At 40.0% G+C, this 25,069-nt stretch overlaps 1 protein-coding gene across 2 annotated transcripts in view; it reads right to left on the bottom strand.

Annotated features, from left to right (window-relative positions):
* Nucleotides 1–24,340, bottom strand: part of EEA1 (early endosome antigen 1) — a 120,195-nt gene extending 95,855 nt beyond the window's left edge. For both annotated transcript variants that reach the window (XM_059186508.1, XM_059186507.1), the window contains exon 1: nt 24,081–24,340. In XM_059186508.1, coding sequence (XP_059042491.1) covers nt 24,081–24,104 — 24 coding nt within the window. In that variant the 5' untranslated portion in view covers nt 24,105–24,340. The remainder of the gene's footprint in view (nt 1–24,080) is intronic.
* Between the last annotated feature and the right edge of the window lie 729 nt (nt 24,341–25,069).

Below are 25,069 nucleotides of genomic sequence, written 5' to 3' on the forward strand. Positions count from 1 at the left end.
TACATAACCTGATCCTTGTGCTACAATTGGATAACCCAATTATATCTTAGGCCCCTCAGTACCACTCCCATACTATTGAGAGCTAAGAACTTACCACATACAGATGAAGTGAAAAGGTACATCTGCAAAAGACAAATACTATTCCTTGGGGGGGGGGGGGGGGCAGGGGGGGTGTTTAAATTTCATGAAAAGCATTTCAAGGCTTCCCAAGGGAGTTTTCAGGCTCAACCTCTTAGTTTACCACATACTCTCTAGATGATATCATCTACTTCCTTAATTTTAATTAACCCCAATGTTAACAAAAAATAAAACTCTAGGGGCGCCTGGGTGGCTCAGTCAGTTGAGCATCTGACTCTTGATTTCAGTGCAGGTCATGATTTCACGGTCATGAGATAGAGCCCCACATTGGGCTCCATATTGGACAAGGAGTCGGTTTAAGATTTTCTCTCTCCCTCTCCCCCAGACCTCCTCCCACCCCTATTCATGCTCGCTCTCTCTCTTTCTCAAAAAAAAAAAAAAAAAAAAACCTGTAAATCTAATCCAGATCTCTGCTGAACTTCAAATTCTTATTTTCCTGTTCCATAAATATCTCTACCTGAATGCCCTGAAAGCACACCAAAGCCAGCATATTCAAAACCAAATTACCTTTTTTCATAATTCTTTCATCTATTTGCATTCTCTACCGCAAATAACAGAAACAGCACACAGCCACCTTGCCTAAATCCAAACCATTGTTACCCTTAACTTCCCTCTTCCTTAACCTTCATATCCAATCATCTACATAAATTCTGAATCTATCCTTTCTCCAACTCCTTTGCCATTACTTTAGTTCAAGATGCCATCATCTCTCACCTAGACTATAAAAGAGAGACCTAATTTAGCACTCTATACTTCTATACTCACATTTCCAATTGCTTTCCCTAAACACCTCAAATGAATCATATCCAAAATTAAACCCTTCATTTATCTCAACCCTTTACCATCCCAAAGGAAAAGTTTTCTTTTCCTCCTATGTTCTCCAGCATAGTTAATAATAATACTTTTATTAAAAGCTCAATTAGGGGCACCTGAGTGGCTTAGTGGGTTAAGCCTCTGCCTTCAGCTCAGGTCATGATCTCAGTGTCCTGGGATCAAGCCCTGCATCGGGCCCTCTGCTCTGCAGGGAGCCTGCTTCCCCCTCCCGCTCTGCCTGCCTCTCTATCTACTTGTGATCTATCTCTCTCTCTCTGTCAAAAAAAATAAAATAAAAATAAAATAAAATAAAACCTCAGTTAAAATCGATGTGAACCAGAATAGAAATTTGCACACCAAAGTTCATACCAGCATTATTCACAATAGCTAAAAGATGGGAACACCCCAATGTTCATTGATGGGTAAATGGATAAACAAAATGTGGTATACACATACAATGGAATATTACCAACATTTAAAAGGAAGGAAATTTTAATACATGCTACATACGATATGGATAAACCTAGGAAGACAGGTTTTATGCTAGGTGAAATAAGCCAAAGACACAAATGGACTAGTATGTACAGCTTCATTTATATGAGGTACCTAGAAAAACCAAATTCATACAGACAGAAAGTAGAATAGTTACCAGAGGGTAGGAGGTACAGGAAATAAGAAGTTACTGTTGAATGGTACAGTTTCAGTGTGGGATGATAAAACCTAGAGACAGATAGTTCTGATGGATGCAGAAAAATATGAATGTACTTAATGCCACTGAATTGTACATTTTAAAAATGGAAAATTTTAGGGGTGCCTAGGTGGCTCAGTCAGTTAAGCATCTGCCTTTGGCGAAGGTCATGATCCCAGAGTCCTAGGATCGAGCCCCGCCCTGGATTCCCTGTTCAGTGAAGAGCTTGCTTCTCCCTCTACTTGTGCTCTCTCTCTGTCAAATAAAGAAATAAAATATTTAAAAATAAAATAAAATAAAGTAAAGTAAAATGGAAAATTTTATACTCTGATTTCTCTTCAGATCGCATAGCTGAATCTCAAGTTGCTGTTAAACCAACCACCTGGAAAATAGCTATTTCAAGTGATTTAAGAACTACATGGGGGTGCCTGGGTGGTTCAGTTGGTTAAACATCTGCCTTTGGCTCTAGTCATGATCCCAGGATCCTGGATAGAGTCCTGCATGAGGCTCCCTACTCAGTGGGGAGTCTGTTTCTCCCTCTGCCCCTCTCCTTGCTTGTGCTTTCTCTCTCTCTGAAGTATTTTTTTTTTTGTTTGTTAAAGAACTACACAGACTTAGTGAGATACATAGTTTAAGGACAAAAATAACTCCTTTTAAAAAAACACCAAAATTCATTCAGTAATCTTTTTTTTTTATTTTTTTTAATTATTTTTATTTATTTATTTGAAAGATCAGAAGTAGTCAGAGAGGCAGGCAGAGAGAGAGAGAGGAGGAAGCAGGCTCCCCGCTGAGCAGTGAGCCCGATGCGGGGCTCGATCCCAGGACCCCGAGACCATGACCCGAGCCGAAGGCAAAGGCTTTAACCCACTGAGCCACCCAGGTGCCCCGCATTCAGTAATCTTATAAATGGTAATATTGGTACTGTTTTGTTAAAGCTATTTATATATTTTTTTGAAAAAATATCTATGTAAATGTTAGGAACCAAGATATTCAGTATAAGACTAAAGAGATATAAATATAAACTCATAGTAAAAACTATTTTATACTCTTTGAACTCATGTTTTGTTTTGCCATATATATAGGGATATAAATATTCCTAGTTCTTATCACTTAAAAACTTATCAATGACAACCCAGAAGCAATGAGCACCCTTAGTGCCCAAACAATTGTATCTAAATAGCATTCCCTACTGAAAGGAACCAGGGCTCTAAAGAGAAATGACTGATTTCAGCCGGGAGGAGAAATATACAAGATGAACCTGGGACATACTATTGTGTCAAAAGGAACTAGCCAACACTAGTTGGGTCCTGTCAAAATGACAAGTCACTTCGAAAGCACTTCCATTAGTTAAAGCTGGGGCAATGTTCACATCAAAAACGTCCCAATGACTTCAATTGATTGAAATCTACCAAATATATATAAATCTGTGAGTTCATTTAAAATCCACAAGCTCTCTTACTTCAAGGACAGAAAAAGTCAAAAGACAAGCAAGGCTCATTCATCACTGCTAGTGTATGTACCAACTCTTATTCTGAAAATTAGTAATTAAAGAAAGAAAGACTCCACCCCCAAACTACTAGAACTCATACAGCAATTCAGTAATGTGGCAGGATACAAAATCAATGTACAGAAATCAGTTGCTTCCTTATACACTAACAATGAAAATACAGAAATTAGAGAATCGATTCCATTTACTATAGCACCACGAACCATAAGATACCTGGGAATAAACCTAACCAAAAAAGTAAAGGATATGCACTCAAGGAACTACAGAACACTCATGAAAGAAACATAAGAACAAGAAGATGGAAAAGCATTCCATGCTCATGGATCGGAAGAATAAACATTGTTAAAATGTCTGTACTGCCTAGAGCAATCTATACTTTCAATGCCACCCTGATCAAAATTTCACTGGCAATTTTCAAAGTGCTAAAACAATCGTAAAATTTATATGGAGCCAGAAGAGACCCCGAATTGTGAAAAAAATGTTGAAAAAGAAAAACAAAACTGGGGACATCACATTGCCTGATTTCAAACTTTACTACAAAGCTGTGATCACCAAGACAGCATGGTACTGGCACAAAAACAGACACATAGACCAGTGGAAAAGAGTAGAGAGCCCAGATATGGACCCACAACTCTATGGTCAAATAATCTTTGACAAACTAGGAAAAAACATACAGTAGAAAAAGACAGTCTCTTCAATAAATGATGCTGGGAAAATTGGACAGCTATGTATAGAAGAATGAAACTCGACCATTTTCTTACACCATACACAAAGATAAACTTGAAATGGATAAAAGACCTCAATGTGAGGCAGGAATCTATCAAAACCCTAGAGAACATAGGAGTAACCTCTTTGACATTGGCCACAGCAACTTCTTTCAAGACAGGTCTCCAAAGGCAAAGGAGATAAAAGTGAAAATGAACTTTTGGGACTTCATCAAGATCAAAAGCTTGTTCACAGCAAAGGAAACAGTCAATAAAACAAAAAGGCAACCCACAGAATGGGAAAAGATATTCACAAATGACAATACAGACAAAGGGCTGATATCCAAGATCTATAAAGAACTCCTCAAACTCAACACATATAAAACAGATAATCATGTCAAAAAATGGGCAGAAGACATGAACAGACACTTCTCCAAAGAAGACATACAAATGGCTAACAGACACATGAAAAAATGTTCATCATCACTAGCCATCAGAGAGATTCAAGTCAAAACCACATTGAGACACCAGCTTACACCAGTTAGAATGGCCAAAATTAACAAGACAGTGAACAACAAGTATTGAAGAGGATATAGAGAAAGAGGAACCCTCTTACAGTGTTGGTGGGAATGCAAGTTGGTGCAGTCACTCTGGAAAACAGTGTGGAGATTCCTCAAAAAATTAAAAATAGAGCTACCCTATGACCCTGCAATTGCACCTACAGGCATTTACCCCAAAGATACAGATGTAGTGAAAAGAAGGGCCATCTTTACCCCAATGTTCATAGTAGCAATGGCCATAGTCGCCAGAAGGAACAGCCAAGATGCCCTTCAATGGACGAATAGATAAGGAAGATGTGGTCCATATATACAATGGAGTATTATACCTCCATCAGAAAGGATGAATACCCAACTTTTGTATCAACATGGACAGGACTGGAAGAGATTATGTTGAGTGAAATAAGTCAAGCAGAGAAAGTCAATTATCATATGTTTTCACTTACTTGTAGAGCATAAGGAATAACACAGTGGACGTTGGGAGGAGGAGAGCAGAAGTGAGTTGGGAGAAATCAGAGGGGGAGACAAACCATGAGAGACTGTGGACTCTGAGAAACAGAGTTTTGGAGGGGAGGGAGTTGGGGGGTTTTATGAGCCTGGTGGTAGGTATTAAGGAGGGCACATATTGCATAGAGCACTGGGTATGGTGCATAAACAATGAATCTGGAAACACTGAAAAAATAAAATTAAATTAAAAAAAAAAAAAGAAAGAAAGAACTGGGGCTCCTGGATGGCTCAGTTGGTTAAGCCACTGCCTTCATGACTCAGGTCATGATCCCCGAGTCCTAGGATCGAGGCCCAGATCAGGCTTCCCCTGCTCTGCAGAGATCCTGCTTCTCCCTCCTTCTGCCCGCCACTGCCCTTGCTTATGCTCTCTCTCTCGCTCTCTCTCTCTCTCTCTGTCAAATAAATAAATAAAATCTTTAAAAGAAAAAAAAAAGAATTAAGCATTTACTCTGTCCTTCCAGTATACACTGAAATTCATGGCAACCAAACAGCCCGCTTGATGTTTAAAGTTCTTTACAGAAAAATGTCAGCTAATGTATGCAGAAGGAATGAAAGATTTAGAAAAAATCAGTATTCTCAACTTCAGTGACATAAAACCTCTCCTGAATCTCCCTCTTCAAATAAGAAATATTCTGACCTTTAAATTCTATCAGGTCTCTTACTTATATTCTTTTAACACTTAATCATAATATAAGGAAGAAGAAAGTTATGTCTGTGTGAAATTGTTTCGATAATGACCCTCAATGAATCACACCTATATCTTAATGCTCTTCTAATTCTCTTGTGTAATCCTCTCCCACATGGACTCTGGACTGGCCATGAGACTTGCCTTGGCTAATGGTAGAGTAGCAAATGAGATACAAACACAGACTTGAAAAGTTTTTGCACAATGGGATTTGCTCTCTTATTGATGGAAACTCCTCTGCTACAATATAAGCCCAGGCTAGCCTTAGACTTATATGGCCCATCGAATATATTCAGCCATCTGAGTAAGTACTTTAGACTATCCACTGAATCAAACTGACAAATAACCCCAGCTATAAGAATAACTTCAAGAGAGTCCACCAGAAGAACCACTCAGCCAGACCTAACCCAAATTGCTGACCCACAAAATCTAGAGCAAACAAAATGGTGGTTGTTTTAAGTTAAGCCAAAGTTTGAGGATGGTTTATTTGCGATAGATACAACTAGATACAGTAGATATAATGTGGTCTCTTCTCCACAAAATAGAAAAGGAACCTTATTGAGGCTAATACCCCTAAATAGAATGAGGTATTCACATTTCCTAATAAGGTCACAATAAAAGTGTCCACCTGAATTTAATGGGACATACAACAGTTTTAGTACATTTTTAAAAAAAGGATTAATATAACTACTCCATATTTCATTTTGTTTTCCATCTTTTCTTTTTTAACTGTTCAAGTTAAACAAGAAACCGTAAAATTAAACAACAACTGTCAATCTAGTTTTCAGGGTATTTGAATAAAATCAAGATGTTTTTATTCTTTGACAATAGTTATTGGTGGAAAGAATGTTGGAAAACCACCCCTTTCATACCTGGTTAGTGGCAGTATAACTAAACGTAAAAAAGGTACATACTCGGGGCACCTGGGTGGCTCAGTGGGTTAAGCTGCTGCCTTTGGCTCAGGTCATGATCTCAGGGTCCTGGGATCCAGGCCCGCATCGGGCTCCCTGCTCAGCAGGGAGCTTGCTTCCCTCTCTCTCTCTCTCTGCCTGCCTCTCTGTCTACTGTGATCTCTCTCTGTCAAAAAAATAAATAAAATCTTTAAAAAAAAAAAAAAAAGGTACATACTCTCTGACTTAATGCTTAGGAAATTACTCAGTGGACAAAACTACCCCCTATATATGTATAAGCATGTTCACTGTGGTATTGTTTATAACAGCAAAACTGAAAACAAAACTAAAATGTCCTTCAACAGGGGACTACTTAAATTTTGATAATCCATAGACTATAATATAGCTATTAAAAATAAACAAATAATATTGTTTTATTTGGGGCACCTGGGTGGCTCAGTCAGTTAAGTGTCCTATTTTTGATTTTGGCATGATCTCAGGGTCATGAGATCAAGCCCCATCTGGGGCTCCATACTCTCTCTCCCTCCCCTTCTGAGCCTCTACCCCCTGCCCCACCCGCTCACACTCTCTCTCAAAAAGTAAAGGTAGTTCTAGAAGTGGTGGTACTAAAAGATGTCCAAAGTATATTAAGTGCAAAAAAAATCAAACTCATGAAGAATATCATATTTGAATAATATTAATGGATATATGTTTCAGAAAATTGTGAAAAAACAGAAAGAAACTACTAGCAAGGATTACTGAGGCAGGGACCTTCTACTTTTCATTTTATACCTTCTGTATTCCCAATTCTAACTCCTGGTTGTCAGCCTCAAACCTCATATAAAATTTGTTTCAAGTCCTTTCTGCTTGCTTCTAAGTCTTCAACCTTGAAAATGGTCACTAACACTCTTCACTAATCTCCATTATAATTCTACCATTTAAACTTGTCTCATAATTCATTTTCACTAATTACTTTTTTTTGTCCTTAGAGTTCCTTATTTCTCTGCCTTCTTAAAACTGAATATATCCTGATCCATATTAAAGTAGAAGGTTACTCAGATTTTTGCAATAATATGACCTGAAAATTTATGGTACCAAATAACTCCACAGATGATTCTCTATTTATCATACAACCATATACAATAACAGTAAGCTTCTTGGGGCACTTGGCTGGCCCAACAGGTAGCACATGATAGGCAGACTCTTGATGTCCGGATCCTGAGTTCAAGCCCCATGTTGGGTAGGGTTACTTAAAATAAATAAATAAATAATTTAAAACCAAAAAAAAAAACCAACAGTAAGCTTCTTTACCAATATATCACACATTTAACTCTAACTCATTTGTATCAGCTGAGAACAATTCCTATTTCTTGAAATGTGAGCAATTCCACCTAACTAGAGCCATTCTATAACTTTAATGAGCAAGCAAATACAGCCACCCATGTTGTTAAACTACTGAGGCTAAATAGAGTCCACTTCTTGTTCAATTTGCCTTTCCAAGTGGCTTCTAAGGCTATGCCCCCTGTTGCATCTAATTCCAACCCTTTCCAAAATTTCTCAAGTGCTAACACACAATATACTTCTGCATCCTAAGACTCTCCTGCTGACCTACTGATACACAATACTACACTATGCCAGAGAAGGGGGTCAGAAGCATATTCTTACTGAAGGACTGACTGGCTCTTGTTTTCAGCAGGGTCTGTCAAGTGTTCCAAAAACAGAAGTCCACCTAAAACTAGGAAGAGTGATTCAAAATATAGAAGTTGGAATCACGCAGACCTGTATTCAACTTCCAGTTTACCCACTTAGAAGTTCTGTAGATTTATTTAACTTCTCTAAGCCCAAATTCACATTTGTAAAGTAGAACTAATAATGTCAGCCCTACAGCCCTACAACCTACAGGTTGTAAGAATTAAATGAAATAATACATTTAAAATGTTTAAACCAGTGCCTAACATTTGATAGATACATTATAAATAATAGTCACTCATCATATTAAGACTTGAATCAAACTTTAAAAGTTGGAGAGCATCTCAGAAATTACGTTCCAATTTTATCACTTCATAGATGATGAAACTAAGCCCCTAGAAAGTACAACTGGCTTACCTGATATCACTCTGCTATCTAGTGGTAAAGGTGCAATTAAAACTTAGTCTTCCCAGGTCCTAATTCAATATTCTCTCTACTAACCAAAATATTTCTTGATCACCTGTCAATACCCATCAAGACACTTAATTTCTCTAATCTCAATCTCTTCAGTGATAAATTACAGGGACAGATGGTGAATCATGAGTAAGGATCCTTCCAGCTCTAAAATTCTCGTTCTATGATTTATCTGGGTCCTAAACTGGCTAACTTAAAAGTATGTCCCTATAAACAGTTAACTATATTTCCAGTCTCAATATGTACTTTGCTAATGGTTACATAAAAGTAATTTTACCTCTCAAAAGAAGCCAAATCAAGAAAGGAAGAAAGGAAGGAAGAAAGGGGCAGCCAAGTCAGTAAGAAACTGAGATTATTAAAATTACATTATTAGTAACTAAACTGAGTTTGCAGACTGCACACAATTAAGTCAACGTTTAAGGGTTTTTTAAATATTTAACATATTTTTAAAATATCTAACATAAGGATGCCTGGGTAGCTCAATCAGTTAAACATCTGCCTTTGGCTCAGGTCATGATTTCAGAGTCCTGGGATCGAGCCCCACATTGGGCTCCTTCCTCAGCAGGGAGCCTGCTTCTCAGAACTTCTGCCTACAGCTCCCACTGCTTGTATGTGCACTCTGGCGCGCTCTCTCTCTCTCCCCCTCTCTCTGACAAATAAATAGATAAATAAATCCTTACAAAAAATCTAACATATAATTAAATATCTAACATGTAGTTAAAATTGAGCTACATATTTGATGGAAATTTAGAGTATTATTTTTTTAAGATTTTATTTATTTGAGAGAGCTAAAGAGGAAAGGACAAAAGCAGGGAAAGTACACAGTACTTTAGAATCTAACAAATTTTCATCTACTGGCTATGGATTCCTATTGTAAGTAATATGTAGAATATCAGTTTCAAAGAAGTAGAACATAAAGTTCAAAAAATTAATATATATATAATCATCTTTTATGATACAAAAATCCCTAAGAAAGACTATCTCAACAGCAGATGACTTATAATTTGAGTTCCCAAGGAAACAGACTCTGACACTCTGAAATCTGCAAGCTTGCTTACTGGGGAGTGCTCTGAAGAACACCTCTGCGGACACAAGGGAAGCATGACTGGGCAGAGGGTGAAGATAAACAGTACTGATGAGAAGCAGTTGCAACAGCAGCCTCAGTTAATCCTCCCAAGAGTCCTGAAGCTGATGGCCCTTCACAAAAATCCCAAATCAAGGCAGGAGGATGATTCTTTGTATTCCCTACATCAGCCAGCAATGAGGCTGATTCCAGGAAAGGGACATAATCTTGGGTGAGGAAGCTTCTTTCTATTAGGGTAACTCCCACAGAAGGACACAGCTATGAGCCATCAGCAACCATGACTCTAGGCAGCTAGGGTAATGTGTCTCTGTCTGAAGGAAGACCTAAGTGCCACATCAAAGTACCCACTGCAACAAATGCACCTTACTTGCATTTGAGATACTCATAAAGGGCTATACATGGCGGAGTGGGGGGAGACAGTGGATATCTTGGTAAAGAAGGAAAAGACAGGGCGCCTGGGTGGCTCAGTGGTTAAGCCGCTGCCTTCGGCTCAGGTCATGATCTCGGGGTCCTGGGATCGAGTCCCGCATCGGGCTCTCTGCTCAGCAGGGAGCCTGCTTCCTCCTCTCTCTCTCTCTGCCTGCCTCTCTGCCTACTTGTGATTTCTCTCTGTCGAATAAATAAATAAAATCTTTAAAAAAAAAAAAAAAAAAAAAAAAAAAAGAAGGAAAAGACATACTATCTTCTGGAACCTACTACATGTATGGCAGGTCCTGTGACAGTCATCTTACATGAGTTATCAAATTCTATCACTGAATCCTTGTTTCCTATAGACAGTTTTTTCTCAGCAAAGATGCTAGAAAACAGGGGAAAAGTAATCTGCACGTATTATATAACATATTTAAAATGCTCCTTTAGTGTGGCAAATGATGGTTTTCAAATAATAGTTTTACCCTAACGGCACTTCAGAAATCACGTGGGTGGTGTGCTCAGTGGACAGAGAAGGAAAGTGAAGCCAAGAAATACTCAATGATTTGCCTAAGACATGAACTCAAGTCTCTTGCTTCCAAATTCAGTGATTTCTCTACTTACTTTGGTGACTTTATACTCAAAAACTTAATAAAATAAAATAAAATAATCCTGAGGCATGAATCTTATTTTAAAACTCAATACCAATTTCTTCTAGGTCATTTGCATTTTCAAAATCATAAACATAAGAAACTTGAGTTTTATTCTAGTTAAAGAAATGCCAATTGGTAGTCGGGCTAAATGAAATATTCTATCTTTCTATTAAAAATAATAGCTAACATACAACCTCTACGATGGGCATGAAGCCAAGCACTTTGTCTACATTATGTCATTTAATGCTTATAACAATCCTTTGAATAAAGTCAAAGGGATTGCTCCCATGTAACCAACGGGGAAAAATACGGTTAAAGAAGCTAAATAAGTTGTTAGCTAAGATTACAAATGTAATGCACAAAGCTGGGCCTCAATCTGACTTCAAAGCTTGTGCTCTTAATGTTAAACCATCCACTATACTACAGCCCTGTGCTTCTTCTCGATTTTCCTTTTCTGATCTACTCAAATTTCTATGACATACATGGTTTATTTTCATAACCAGAAACATGTTATTTTCAAAAATTTTTTAAAGACTTTATTTATTTATTTGACAGAGATCACAAGTAGGCAGAGAGGCAGGCAGAGAGAGAGGAAGGGAAGCATGCTCCCTGCTGAGGAGAGAGCCTGATGTAGGGCTCGATCCCAGGACCCTGAGATCATGACCTGAGCCGAAGGCAGAGGTTTTAACCCACTGAGCCACCCAGGTGCCCCTCAAATATTTTTTAAAACTATATTATTGCATAAAATATGTAAAAGCTGCAAAGAGATAGGAGGTTATGTCAAAAAATAAAAGTCTCACAGAACAAAATAAATTCATACCTCCTTATCAGATATCTAACTCAGTATGACTTCCCACTTAATTCACCCCACACAACAATGTATTTTGGCATAGCACATAAAGATAGAAATTTTTAAAACATTTTCCAAATATTAAAGTCCAAATAAAGTATCACTGAGACTCTAAAAACTTTTATATTAGCACAGTTATGTAACACTTAGCCATAGTCTCTGATATTTTATATTAGATATAAAACCACTCTGATAAAAGGGTGGTTTTAAATTTCAACTACTGCAGTAGTCTATGCAACACTTAAACAGATGCCAATGCAACTAAATTATTCATGTTCTTGTATTCAATATGTCAATCAATCATAATGCAGGTGACAGCCGTGCTTCCATCCTAAAGCAAACTATCCTACCATAGACCACGTTGAGAACATAGTCCAAGGTAGCCAGGTTATATGACCCCGTGTCTGTTGCCAATTGACCAAAGATGTGATCACCTGGACCAAACACCAGGTATTCACAAGCTAGCTAGCAGCCCATAACATGGCCCAGTGTCAAATAAATAAATAAATAAAAGAAAAAGAAAACAAAAAGGAAAGAAAGAAAGAGCCCAAAGCCAAGAACAAATACTGCTGAGTTCCATGCTTAGGACTCTGAATGGCAAACTATAAAGAGAAATTATTAATTAGCCACACAAACTGGCACTAAACAGATAAACATCGTAGTCATGAGGTAAAGTCAGAGTACATGAAAGATGTCAGCAAATCAAAGCTATAACCAAACCAAAGTTTGAAAAGACTATAGACTCTGAGTATGCAGAAGTCATGAAGAAAAGAAACTACACTAGAGGGTGACAAAATGAGCCAAGAGTGGAAACAAAAGTATATAATACAGAGGACACAGATACATTAAACATTAAGAGTCACTGAGTACTTTAACATGAAAGTCCCTAATAGCCCTACCTCGGAGCCTTCAAAGCCTTGTAAAAACATCTGAGAGGCTCAGCCCCATATTAAATGTTTGATTTTGAATTTTCATGAAATTCCATCTTTCTTATTGCCAAGTGCATCCTTATGAATGACTATTATGCTATTTTTGAGCTAACCTGATGGACCTTTTATTCCTAGAGCCAAATGAACTTAATCAGATAACTATTATCACTACTTCAGAACCATGGTAAAGCTCATTTCTAGAAAAATGATGTGCAAATTATCTGTTTCATAGTACCACAACTCCTAGAAGGAATAGTCTTAAGTATTATATGACCATGCTCCACTTCCAACCTCAACTGACTAAACCATCAATGAACACCTCTGGCCAGCCAGAGAACTATGCATGACCCAATGAAAAAAGATGCAGAGGACATTCTGAAGTCTTCTCTTGGGTTTGGAAACTGAGACACTGGGCCAGCCAACTACACAAAGAAGTACATAGAATTGAGCGGTCAGAAGTCCATCTGGGATCTTGAACACACTGAGTAAACAGAAACAAGGAGGTTGGACACAGAGAGAGACAGATAAGATGCCAGTGGTCCATGAGAGAGTAAGACAAAGAGAAAAAGTGCCTCTATCCCGTACACCATTAACATGAGGATTAACTGCACAGCAATTCTTCTTCATGGATCACTTTGAAACCTTCCAATAAATCCCCCTTTCAACTTAAACTGAGTTAAGGAAGTTTATAAACCTTGAAAATAAAAATCATTTGTTAGAATATTGTCCAAGGATGGCAAATTTCATTCCTGCATTTAATATTTAGTTTCCGCTTCCTCTACTCCATATTCCTCCGAAAGTGCTTCCAGATTCTACTCTCTTACTTCCCAATTTATCTTTATGACCTTCCTGAAATTGAACTAAGTACAACTCAACTGTTCCATTCAGTGGACACTTCTCAGTATTTATATGACTTCTCTTCAAGGTATGTATTTATACATATCTAATACTTGCTTCCACTTGTCTCCAGAGTGCTGGGCCTATATTTTCACCCTCCTTGTGAACATCTCCATTGGGATGGCCACACCTCTAGTTCACATTCACCTTCCTCCCCAAATCTGCTCTTCTTCTTCCTTTATTCAGCATATTAGTCCATTCCACTATCCTCTCAGGTACCCAAACTACTCACAAGTCAATAAGCCCTATCAATTTTATTTTCTTAAATTTTCTTGAAAATCATTCTTTCTCTGTCCCTAAAGCCACTGTTTAAATTCAAGCTTTCATAATCTCCTGAACTGAAAACTAGAGGGTGAGAAAATGAGCCAAGAGCGGAAACAAAAGTATATAGAGATCCAGAAATTCCAATAAAATGGAGGGACTTGGGAATCTTTTTTTTTTTTTTTAAAGACTTTATTTATTTATTTGTCAGAGAGAGAGCGAGTGAGAGTGAGCACAGGCAGACAGAGTGGCAGGCAGAGTCAGAGGGAGAAGCAGGCTCCTTGTGGAGCAAGGAGCCCGATGTGGGACTCGATCCCAGGACGCTGGGATCATGATCTGAGCTGAAGGCAGCTGCTTAACCAACTGACCCACCCAGGCGTCCCAAGGGAATCTTTTTTTTTTTTTTTTAAAGAATTCCAAATGATTCGAATATGAACAATTTTAGAACTAAAAAGTCATTACTTTCTAGCCAGTCTCTCCCCTAATGGAGCCATCCTCTTTACACCGCCAACAAGCTGTCAACATATATTACTGAAAAAACACCAAGCATCAAACATTAAGTTAGATCCTACACACTAAAAAAGAAAACAAAATCCCTACCCTAAAGGAGCTTAAGTCTAGTAGGAAATAGTCAAGTAAACAAATTACAAAAATTTTCTAGATATCTAAAGTGGAATACCTCCTATATAATACATGTTTCTTGAATGCTGGATACTGTGGTGTGTACTTCGTGAACATTATTTCATTTAATTTCATTTAATCCTTCAACACTGTGAGGTATATAATATCCTCAATTTACAGATAAAGCAACTGGGTCTCAGCCTGAAATTTTGTACAAGATCTTACCCTCAGGAGTGGAGGAGCCCAGGGTTTAAATGATGGCCTAATACCAAAAGCCTATTCTAATTAGTATGGGATGTTTGGGGAGAAGAAGAAAAAAAAGTAAGCAAAAAACTCCCAGTGTCACTTGAAATGATCAGTGTCTACAAGTAATGGTAGAACAGCCTGAGCAGAAAAAAAAACTTCTACAGAGGTATGAAGGGATGAAATAACAGGGTAAGTTATGTGAAACATAATTACTGAGAATGGCAAGGTCAAGACCATGTGCAGAGAGAGGCACGTGGATATGAGCCTGAAATTGGATAAAAGAACCAGAGCATTATGGCCTTGTGTGCCAAGGTAAACAGTTTAGACACCTCCTATGGGCACTAATTAGTTACCAACATATTTTAGATGAGTGATTTACCCAATTTACTTTATATAAAGATTACCTAGGAAAAATACTTTTAGAGGGTTTTCGTTATTACAAATTTGATCATTTAAAATCTTTCCATGGCTCCTTATTGTCTTTAGTATAAAGCCCAAAACCCTTTCCAGTCTTACCTCTTACAGCGACCCCCATCCACATGCAGATAAACTCATAACTCCCGTAATGCTGTGCTAGGCTGTTTCATGCTCTTGCATTTGCTTGGTCCCTTTCTCTAAAGATGGCTTCTCTCCCTTCCTCCTCTTTGCCTTTCATTTTTAGCCTCTGCAAGGCCTTCAACAATCTCCATTCCTTGTCTTCTCCCTTCCTTCTTCTCCAACCCTTCTTTACAGGATTTGTTCTTTTTCTTTTGTCCTCACAAATTCTTCTTCTGTGTATCTATCAACACTTACCACATTACTTTAAAACTCCTCAAGAGTTTTTAATTCCCAAACCCAGCAAAGTAATTAGCAAAAAATTAATGCCTAATAGTATGATGAATGTCTACACACCCATATCCACACAATTTTAAAAAAAGGGAGTGATGGGGCGCCTGGGTGGCTCAGTTGTTAAGTGTCTGCCTTTGGCTCAGGTCATGATCCCAGGGTCCTGGGATAGAGCCACATAGGGCTCCCTGCTCAGCAGGGAGTCTTGCTTCTCCTTCTCCCTCTGCCTAAAGCTCTGCCTACTTTTACTCTCATAGCTCTCTGTCAAATAAATAAATATTTTTAAAGGGAGTTGGAATAAGAAATGTGTTCCTTGAAGAAGTTTGGAGTATATAATAATAATAATAATAATCCAACACTAGCATCAGCTAACATTTACAGAGAGCTATGTCCCAGATACTGTCAAAGTCCTTTACGTATATTAATTCAGTTAGCCCTTACAACAGTCCTATGAGACAGATACTATTACTATGATCATTTTAATGAGACAGAGAGAAATCAAGTAACTTGCCCAAAGCTACTCAGCTGGTAAATGGGATACAAATATCACACCAGGCAGTCTGGCCTCCGAGTTCAGCCTGTTAACCATGACTTAAACTGTCTCTTTAGCACAAGCAAAAGACCACCAGGATAAGAAGAGAAAACTCAGTTCTAGCCCTGGTTCTCTGAGATCTCAATCTCTATTCTTAATACACTAAAAATAAATCTACACAGAGAGAAAATAACTCCACTTATTAAATTTTGTTTAATAAATTAGTAGTAACTGCATCAAACTTAAACACGTAACCAATCTGGGAAGCCTTCCCTAACATCTCAGTTTGGATCAGGGACCTCTTGCTGTATGCTCTTGGGGATCCCTGTGTTTTTCCTTCCTAAGACCCATCCATGTGACAAAAAAGCTATGGGATTCTTTGAACAGTTCCTCTACAGTGGTTCATGTCTCTTTTACTCATTAGTGTGTCCACAGAACACAATGGGCCCACACTAGACATCTGAAGAACAGATATGTTCAAAAGGTCTTCCCAGAGCATCTGGGTAGCTCAGTTAGGTGTCCAATTCTTGATCTGGGCTCACGTCACGACCTCAGGGTCATGAGATTGAACCCCACTTCAGGCTCTGAGCTCAGAATGAAGTCAGGCTCCAGACTCAGAATGCAGTCGGCTTGAAGATCTCTCTTCTTCTCCCTCTGTCCTTCCCCCTGCTCGTGCACATGCACTCTCTCTCCCAAATAAATAAATCTTTAAAAAAAAAAAAAAAAAGCCTTCTCTATTCATCACCCTTTTTTCTGCTCACATTGTCATCACTCTAATGCAAATCGTAATTTCTTAGTGACTAAAATATTAAAATCTCTCCTATCTGATCTCTGCCAAGACTCCCCTATAGCTTTAATATATCACACACAGCACTGACAAATTAACCTTCCTAAAACATTCCTTTCAATACTCATTCAGTAAACATTATTAACTCCTACTTTGTGCCTGAAGAAAAACAGGATGTCACCCCAAAATATGCCACTTTGGCATACTAATTATCTTTAATTAAAGGCACTAAACAGCAGGTACACAAGAACACTCTGACCCTCTTTTCTTCCTGAAAGCAGAAGATAAAACTCTCACGTCAAAGGCACCCTCACTGTACCAGGAGGAGAAAAGACATTCTCATCACCAGAGACAGAGAACTTGGGGCTGAGAAATCTGTATAAACAAACCTTATTAAACTGACCCCTATCTTCTTGGCTACTTCTTCACCATATACTATCCCTAACCCAAACCCCTCTGTCTTGTTAATTCTTCACAAATGCATTGTCCCTTTGTCTAAAAGGTATAAATACCTGTTCTGACACTTATTGGGGTCCTCATTCTCTTGTGAAGCTGCCCATGTACAAGTAAAAATTTCATAAAATTTGTACCCTTTTCTCCTGTTAATCTGCCTTATGTCAGTTTAATTCTTAGGCCCAGCCAGACACCCAAAGAAGGTAGAGAAAAATTCTGCTTCTCCTGCATACAAAATATATTTCACTGCTTAATAAAATCTTACTGATTTCCTAATGCCTACAGAATAAAGTTCAAAATGTCAAATTTGTCTGCTGAAATAAATGAGAAGGAAAGCCACCCCAGACCTGGGTTTCTAATACCATTCCCTACTAAAAGAAATAGGGGTCCTTAGAGAAATGGCCAGTTTCAGGGCTAAGAAAGAGTAATCAATGAGCTTAAAATGCCCTAGTAGGCCAGAAAGGAAGGAAAGCTTAAAAAAAAAAAAAAAATACATAGAACCATGTCAAAAAGACAAAGGGGCCACACAAAAGGGGCTCCCACTATTCAAATCTGACAATTTAACCACCAAAATAATTAAGTACAGTGATGAGTTATAAACCATTTTTAAAAATTGAAATTATGAGTCCATGCCAATAGGAAAGAAAAAAGGAAGGTCAGAAAGAGGAAAGGGAGAGATGGAGGGAGAGAGGGAAGCAAGAACAGGAAAGCCAATGACCAAACTGGTAAAGGTGAAGGGAATGCCAAAGTGGGAAAATGATCATTTTGCAGTCATTAAGATAGATCAGGCAAGAATCAACAATGGATACAAAATTTAGGGGAAATTTTTGATAAGGAACAAGATATTTGCATGGTCTTATAGGTAAATGTCTATTAACTGCAAAAAGAAGAAAAAAATAATATTATACAGTCAAAAAGTTGGTCTATACCTTGACCTTTGACAAGATAATCAAAACTAACAGGACCTATGAAGGACTGAAAGACATCATAGGCCTCCAGATGTAATAACCTGAGAAGCCCACATCTTCTAGGCAACATTCTGGCCCAGAATGCATAATCTCAATCTAATCACAACAAAATATCAGGTAAACATAACATGAAAAACAGTGTAGGAAAAAAAAAAAAAAGTAGGAGGGGATCTGTACTCTTCATAAATCCAAAAATATGTTGTGATGAAAAGTGGCTAGGGGCACCTGGGTGGCTCAGTCATTGGACGTCCACCTTCGGCTCAGGTCATAATCTCAGGGTCCTGGGACTGAACCCCATATCAGGCTCCCTGCTCAGCAGGAAGCCTGCTTCTCCAGCTCCCACTCTCCTTGCTTGTGTTCCCTCTCTTGCTGTGTCTATCTCTGTCAAATAAATAAATAAAACCTTAAAAAAAAAAAAAAAAGGAAGGAAGGAAGGACTACTAAACAACTAAATAACAACTTTTAACAACTAAATATAATACCTAATCTTAACTAGACCCTAAACTGGTGGAGGGGAAATGCTACAAAGGACATTATCAGATCAACTGTCAAAACTAGAATTATAGATAGTAACTGAACGAATATAAATTTACCAAGTTGACCACTATACTGTGCTTATGTAAATGAATACCTATTCTTCACTGAAGTATTCAGATATAAAAGACAATAACTGATCTTCAAATGAATCAAGGGGGGGGGGGAATGACACATACAGAGAGCAAGAGAAGAGAGAAGTGAGAACTGTCCCTTCTATTATTTTATTTTTCCAACTTTTTACAAGTTTGAAACTAGTTCCAAACAAAAAGTTAAAAGTTATGTATGAATTCAACTAGACCTGCACCATCCAATACAACAGCCATTAGTGACATGGGGCTGTAGAAGAGTTGAAATATGGTTAGTCCAAATTGAGACATGCTGCTCATGCAAAACATACACCAGATTTCAGAGACTTAATCAAAAAAAAAAAAAAGGAATTTAAGATATCTGATTAATAGTTTTTATATTGATTACATGTTGAATATTTTAGATGTATTGGGTGAAAAAATACATATTTAAAAAATTACTTTCACAAATGTAGCTACTAGAAATTTTATTTATTTGAGAGAGAGAGAGCTGTGAGCAATGGGGTGGGGGAGAAAAGGGAGAATCACAAGCAGACTCCGTGCTGGGCACAGAGCCCAATGTAGGGCTGGATCCCAAGATCCTGAGATCATGACCTGAGCAGAAACCAAGAGTTGGCTGCTTGACAGACTGAGCCACCCAGGTGCCCCCTGTTTTACTGTTTTTAAAGATTTATTTATTTATTTATTTGAGAGAGACTTTAAATTATGTATGTAACTCACATTTGCATTGAACAAGGCTGAGCTAGACAATCAAGAATCTCCACAATGGGGTGCCACATTATCTTTGTAAATGTCCTTCTCAATTTCTTTCTGCTCTGAACACATCTCTTATCTCTAAAAGTCACTTTGTTTAAGCTACCTGACAGCAAGGACTGTATCTTATTCATTGCTGTATCCCCAGTTTCTAGCATATACCAGGTGTTATAAATGTGTTTATTAAAAGGTTCAGTGGGTTAAAGCCTCTGCCTTCACCTCGGTCATGATCTCAGGGTCCTGGGATCGGGCCCCACAACAGGCTCTCTGCTCCGCAGGGAGCCTGCTTCCTCCTCTCTCTCTCTGCTGGCCTCTCTGCCTACTTGTGATCTCTGTCAAATAAATGAATAAAATCTTTAAAAAAAAAAAAAAAGGCTAAATGCAAAGGAAGGAGGGAGGGCAGGAAGAATGAAGTTGTTCCCATCTCCACATCTTTGCTTATACTGTTAGTCCTTCCTAAAAAGAAACTTTCTAGGACATCTCTTAAACACACACATTCTTCAAAACCCCATCTCATGTTCATTTTCTCCAAGAAGACTCCCTGCTCACACAGGCTGGTTCTGATCTTTCCTCCTCTGTCCTACTACAGGCTTCATTTTCTTTATAATTTTCTTTGAGACTTAATTATATCCTTCAGGAAGAAGTTAGGTCTCATATTTTCCCCTATCTTCCACAGTGATTAGCACAGTGCTAACCATATCAATTTCAATAGTGGGAGAAAGGGCAACAAGGTGCCAGAAAAAAGGGAAATGGACTGTGCTGGGAAAATCTGGCTCTTGTCTCAGTTTTGACATCTACTGTGTTGCCCTACATAAATCAGTTTATCTGTTTTTGCTTCCTCCTTTTTAAAATCAGGTAAGACCTCTTAACCACTAAAAAAAAAAAAAAAAAAAGCCTTTTATTTCTACAATTCTAGAATAATTAAACACATTTTTTTCTTTAGCAATGTAATAACATTGCTAAAATGTACCAGTGAAAGGAAATCTAAAACAATAAATTTTTTAAGAAAGAAATAGCAGTAAAGTTTATAAACTGCCTAAAGTACTAAATACTGATCATCTATTCTTCTGATCATCAAGCACTTTATTTGTTCTTTCTTTCAAAGATTTTATTTTTAAGTAATCTCCACTTTCAGTGTGGGGCTGGAACCTAAACTCCCTCCTCCCCAGACCAAGAGTCACATGCTCCAGGATGGCCCAGCCAGGCGCCCCAGGGTCATCAAGCACTTTAAATTCATAGTTCTCTTCAAAGGACCATTAAGCAAAACAGTCAATACATACATATTGGAGCTACCTTAAATTTTTTTTTTCTAATTCAGACCGTTTCAAGCCTCAGAAATACAACTTTAGTAAGCTAATGGGAAAGAGAGGAGGAGGAGGAGGAAAAGGAGGAGAAGGAGGAAACCAGAAACAAATTTTCTGTAAAATACCATTGGGACCTTACTGGTGATGTTCAAACATTCTGAGTTACAAGCGATTGTTAAGGACATTGTCTGTAACTTCTTTCAAAAATGCTTTTTAAATAACACTATTCAGAAGAAAATAACAGTTAAAAGGAAAAGGTCATCTAAAAACAGAATGTTAAAGGAATGCAATATAATTTCAAAGCACAGAGCCCATTTCAAACGAATAAATTAGCAACTTTCATCTTAATCTTGTATCTTATTACCTCTGCTAAGAAATAAGATTATCTTATACATTAACATAATGTAATATAACATAATGTAAAGATTCTAGTTATACTTGCTAGTAAATACCACCTGTGGACTTAATAAATGTAATTGTAGGTTCTAAACTAGTAATACAAATCACCAGATTTCTTTAAAGCTTTCATCAAAATGCCCACACAAATCACCAGATTTAAGGCTTTGATCAAAATGCCACTATTAAACGCTGAGATTTAACACTGACCCCTCTGCAAGCCAAAATCTGAACTCCTCTGAAAAGACTCCAGGTCGTCTAAGGATCTAGTCTGCAGCTACCCTGCAGCTTCATCTCTGCACATCATTTCACTTTCTAAACTTAACTGTTCGCATTCTTCCTACTATTACCTGCCCCTTTCATGACTTGGCATTTGCTGCTGTCTCTGCCCGACATCCTCTTCCTTCTTTGTGACCTCCTACCAGAAGCTTGTCCTGATGGTCCCAACATCCCCACACAGAGCAGCACTCTGGGCATTCTTCATTCTTCTATTACAGAGCATTGTAATTACTTTTAGATGTCCACTTCCCCTTACCTGGCTATGAGTTTTAAAGGGAGGACCCTCACCTTATTAACTGCTTCCCAGTCCCTTGCATATGTTTGGTGTTTACTGACACTCACTACAAATACAAAAGGGAAAAAAGTTAAGTAACTGTGAGAAACAATTCCAATTTTCCTGTAAAAGAGTATACACATTTAACACAGTGGTTCTCAATCAGGAGCAATTTTGTCCTTAGGAAACATATGGTAAAGCATGAAGATAATTTTGGTTGTCACAAAAGAGGAAAAGGATGGGGGAAGGGGTGCTACTGGAGTGAAGTGAGTAGAAGCCAGAGGGATGCTGCTGAACATCTTAGAATGCAAAAGGACAGCTCCCCACAACAAAGAATTATCCAGTCACACATCAGTAGTGCCTTGGCTAAGAAAGTCAGTTGTCAAGTAACTTATTCATCTGTGATGATCCCATATCACGTCTCAGCAATAATCACAATTCCAATTCTGCAATTTCAATTGAAACTTCTGTAACTGTTGTGTATGCACCAACACAGAGTCTTTATATAAAAGCGGTCCTTATACAATGATAATGCCTAACAACATTAAACCAAGAGTACTGGAAAGCATCCCATATTTCTGAAAATTAATCTATAACTACCAGAATGTACTTTTTTTTTTTCAAAGTTTTGTTTTTTGTTTTGTTGTTGTTGTTAGTAATCTCTACACCCAACATGAGGATCAACATCATGACCTCAAGATCAAGAGTCGCATGTTCCCCCAACTGAGCCAGCCAGGCGCCCCTACCAGGAGCTACTCCTAAGTCAGTAAACACTTTATTTTATTTATAAACTTCAAAGCAAACCATAGGCCAACTAATTTTCAGATGTGGAACTATGACAAAAACACAGTCTGAGGCATGAGGTAATCGGTTCCTCCAGGTCCGAAGGAAGAAAAATCTCCAAATACAAGGAGTAAATCATGCACAGATGTCTTTACAGTTGAACCCATGAACTGACGGCAAGAGTAAAGGGCATGCCCTTGCTATTGCCAAAATCACCGGCTTATCAAGATTTAAAAAAAAAAAAAAAAAACTCTGACTAAACCACTGCAAAAAAAAAAAAAAAAAATCATCAGATGTCATACAGGGTGGTGGATACACAAGTTAACTATTTCTCCCCCTGATACATGACCAAGTTTCACATGACTTGAACATTTCACAAAGCTATGCAGGAGCCAAGAACACTCCCTCCCTTTCCATACAGTGGATGACTCAACTGTCTTGGGCACACTCCCTGGCTGAATACTACAAATTCACTAATTTCTTTTGTCCTTTGAACGAGTTATTCTACTCCCTCAGTAACCAACCGAGTTTGGCCCCAACTTCCCAATCATTTGCATTTTGTGGCACCCTATCAGTTAAAAAGGGGGGGGAGGGGTGGCTCTCCAAAAAACAAAACCTTGAGTACAGCAACTCTTGTAGGAAATGATACTCTATCATCCTACGAACTGATTTCTAAACAATACACATAAAGCTTTCCATCGCTCTTGTCTTTATATCTTAAAGGTTTTGCCTGCTTTCCCACACTGGCAGAAAGTGAAGGAGTAAGTGTCTATCACTGGATAAAGCTTACTGCGAATTTATTCTTGGAGAGCTCAAAAAAGGTACTGGGCTGAGAGGGAGAAACTCATTTTTAATTGGGGGAAAGAAAAGTTTCCAACAGTGAGTAATATCTTCCTTCTCAGCTGATTTTGCCAGTAAGTGTCGGTACCACGACTGGGCCCGAGCTAGGCCGGGTTTCACCACATGCCCCAGCAAAACCGCAGCCGAGTGTGGCAGGTGCGTGCAAAGTTGCGGGGCGCGGTGGGCGGGGAGGGGGGAGAGGCTGAGCAAGCCCCCCGCAATCTCCCACGGGGCGCTCTCCACCCGGCTGGAGGCACTAACTCTGCATTTGCGCTGCCATTCCCGGAGCTGGAAGGAACGCGCCGGCACCACACCCTCCCGCCCCGCCGCCCGTCTCACTGACAGCCCCGCGCTCGGGAGCGCGGCGCCGGGCCTGGGTGCGCGGGGCCGCCGGGGACTCGGCGCCTGCCGGGGCTCCGGCCTGCCTGCCCCGCCGCCGCCGCCGCCCCATCCGCCCTCCCTGCCCCCGCGGCCCGCCCCCGGGGCGGACGGCCGAGGCCTAACCACCTCCCGGGCTGCGGGGCCTACAGAAGGAAGGAGCCCGCGCTGAGGAGCGGCACCCGCGCCGCGCCTCGGCTCCTCAGCTCGGCGGCGGCGCCCGCAGCCCCGGGCTCGGGCTCTCCCGCTCACGTGCTGCCGGAAAGACGGTTTCACTCTCTTACCCTCTGCAAAATCCTCCTAAACATGGTTTAAACACCACCCGGGCCGCCGCGGTGACTCTCCGGACCCGGCGCGGGACCACTCACTACTCGGGGGTGCGCGAGTGGGAGAGACTGAGTCGGGAAGGGACGGGGGAGGAGGTCGGGGCTAGGCGGTGGCGGCAGCCGCTCGGGCAGCCCCGACTTCCCCACAGGCGGCGAGAGGGAGCGCGCGCCAGCGAGCGACGAGGTAGCCTGCGAGCGCCCGCCCGCCGGCCGGGCCGCCCCCGTAACTGACAGCTGGGCGGACCCGCCCGCCGCTGCCACGCCCTCCCGGCCCGTCCATCCGCGAGGGGCGGGGCCTCAAGGGGCCCGGCCCGGAACTGCGACCAATCGGAAGCGGCGGCGGCGTGGGCGGCTGCGTGACGGACAGGCGGCAGGACGCTGGCGCCGCCGCTCCTTCCGGCGGGCTAGAGGACGGCGCGGCGGCCGAGCGCACTCCCGCACTCCGTCAGAGGCCGTGCCCGCGCGCCGGCCGCGAGCCCGCTGGGGAGGTGGGTGGGGAGACCTGGGCCCGGCCAGGGGATGTCCCTGACCTCCGCCGGAGGAGGGGTTCGGGGGTGGGTACCTGCGGCAGCAGCTCAGGCTGCTTTGTAAAATTTGTCGCCGTGACCCTGGTCTTGACCCTACCCTCGAGTGGATCCTCGTTTCTGCGGGGAGCGCTCAGACCCTGGGTGAAAGCAAAGGATAAAATCGCAGACACGACCTGTGTGGTTTCCCTCCTCTAGGCCAACCTCTGCTTTCGTTTCTCTGCTCCCTTGCTTCTAATTTCAGCCAAAGAGAAAGTAAAGAATCAGAAGAAAGAGTAGGAAGAAACCGGAATTGGACTTGGCATGAGAAGTTTAAGGTTGTCCTTTTTGGGCCATAGCATCAATATTTAATCGACTGATGTCGCTAACATGTTATATTCTCTTCCTAAAGCCCTTGTGTGGCCCATTCTCCTAAGAAATATT

Source organism: Mustela lutreola, chromosome 8 (genome assembly GCF_030435805.1).
Source record: "Mustela lutreola isolate mMusLut2 chromosome 8, mMusLut2.pri, whole genome shotgun sequence".
Taxonomy (NCBI): Eukaryota; Metazoa; Chordata; class Mammalia; order Carnivora; family Mustelidae; genus Mustela; species Mustela lutreola.